The sequence below is a fragment of the Suricata suricatta genome, chromosome 14 (assembly GCF_006229205.1).
Source record: "Suricata suricatta isolate VVHF042 chromosome 14, meerkat_22Aug2017_6uvM2_HiC, whole genome shotgun sequence".
NCBI classification, from domain to species: domain Eukaryota; kingdom Metazoa; phylum Chordata; class Mammalia; order Carnivora; family Herpestidae; genus Suricata; species Suricata suricatta.
This window is the reverse complement of record NC_043713.1, coordinates 46,300,470-46,301,917: the sequence shown is the minus strand read 5'-3', so window position 1 is coordinate 46,301,917 and position 1,448 is coordinate 46,300,470. Positions and strand designations below refer to the sequence as shown.

Here is a 1,448-nt window from a genome sequence, read left to right as displayed (position 1 = left end):
ATGTCAGAGTTTGGCAGTGGTTTTCTTTTCTGCCCTCATTCCAGGCTACCAGAGACTTCTGCAGTCCTGGACTTGGCCAGCAAATCTACCAAGAGAGGGGTGTCCCTGGGAGGCTGCAGTTTAAACAAACCACCTTTCCTCATGTTGCTTAGAGGTTCTGCAAGGATTAACAAACCCCATGCTTTCAATATCAACCAGGTAAGTGTGTCCTACACTGGCTTTTGCTTCTCCCCAGAGGGTTCTCATGAGAGAATCCTACCCCACATGAGATGTTGGGGGAGGGGCTGGGATGGTGGGAGGGGTGCAGATCGCCTGATCCCCTGGGGGTCAGTGTCTCCAGGAAGTGGGATTGGTGGGTCCTCAACAATTGGATTATGCCAAAATGTGGGAAAGGTTTCCATATTAGCTTTTATTTTGTATCTTGATGAAAATTTGGCAATTTTTCGTAGACAACAAAATGAATCCCAGGTTTCTCAAGTTTTATAACTATGTCTTGCTCTTTTGATGTTCCTGTTGTGTATCCAACAGGAACAGTGATTTTCTCTAGAATACAGGGGTCATGCCCCTTCCTCTTCCCACAGGCAACCCTCCATCCCGGCTCTTAAGACAACATAAACACATGCACCGGGCCTTGCTGAGACCAGTGTGGTTTGACCTTGACTGCACACTGGAAACATGTGGGGAGCTTTTAAAATCCCAGTGCTTGCATTGCATCCCCCCTAATTACGTCAGATGCTCTTCAAATAGATCCAAGTGCAGGAGTTTGTAAAGTTTCTAGGCGATTCTACTGTGCAGCACTAAGAGAGGCTGAAATGAAGTAAAGTCTCTTGTTTGTAGGAGCAGAAGCATCGTAATGAATTGGAAACAGCGTTAGGACTTAAAGAATTCCTTGCTGTGGTCAAGGTCAATACTATGACCTCCCCATGTCTGAGGTTACAGTTAATACAATTAATGGGTAACACTGAGCACCTCCTTTGCACCAGGCATTGCACGAAGCTCTTTAAGTGGCTTTTCTTACTACATGTGCAAGTAACCTTGTGAGGAAGTATTATTACTACACTGCTCTATTACCATACTATGGTAATGGTCCCAAGCAAGTATATTAGTAGCCACATCTTACAGAAAAAGATGCTGTACTTTAGAAAGGTAAGCAATTTGCCCAAGCTCCCACAGGTAGAAGGTGCAGGTGGAATTCAAAACCAGACAGCCTGATCCTACAGCCTACACCCTTTTAAGAGCAATGTGCTTCTGTTCAACACACTTTTCTCTCACCATCAAGCCCCAAGCTACTTGTCTGCAGTATTTCCCTTGCTGCACAGTGATTTGGAGAAGTTGAATAGATAGTCCATGATAAGAACTGTTTTATGCTACAACGAAGAAATACATTTTATAGAGGCTAGTCTTTTTGCTGACATTAGAAGCACGTCTTTAGGGCTGCTCTATCAGGA

General features: G+C 44.5%; 1 protein-coding gene across 1 annotated transcript in view; it reads left to right on the top strand.

The window, feature by feature from the left end:
* Window positions 1-1,448, top strand: part of LOC115277423 (laminin subunit alpha-3-like) — a 225,862-nt gene that overhangs the window by 205,052 nt on the left and 19,362 nt on the right. The window contains 1 exon segment of the mRNA XM_029921574.1: window positions 45-468. Coding sequence (XP_029777434.1) covers window positions 45-468 — 424 coding nt within the window.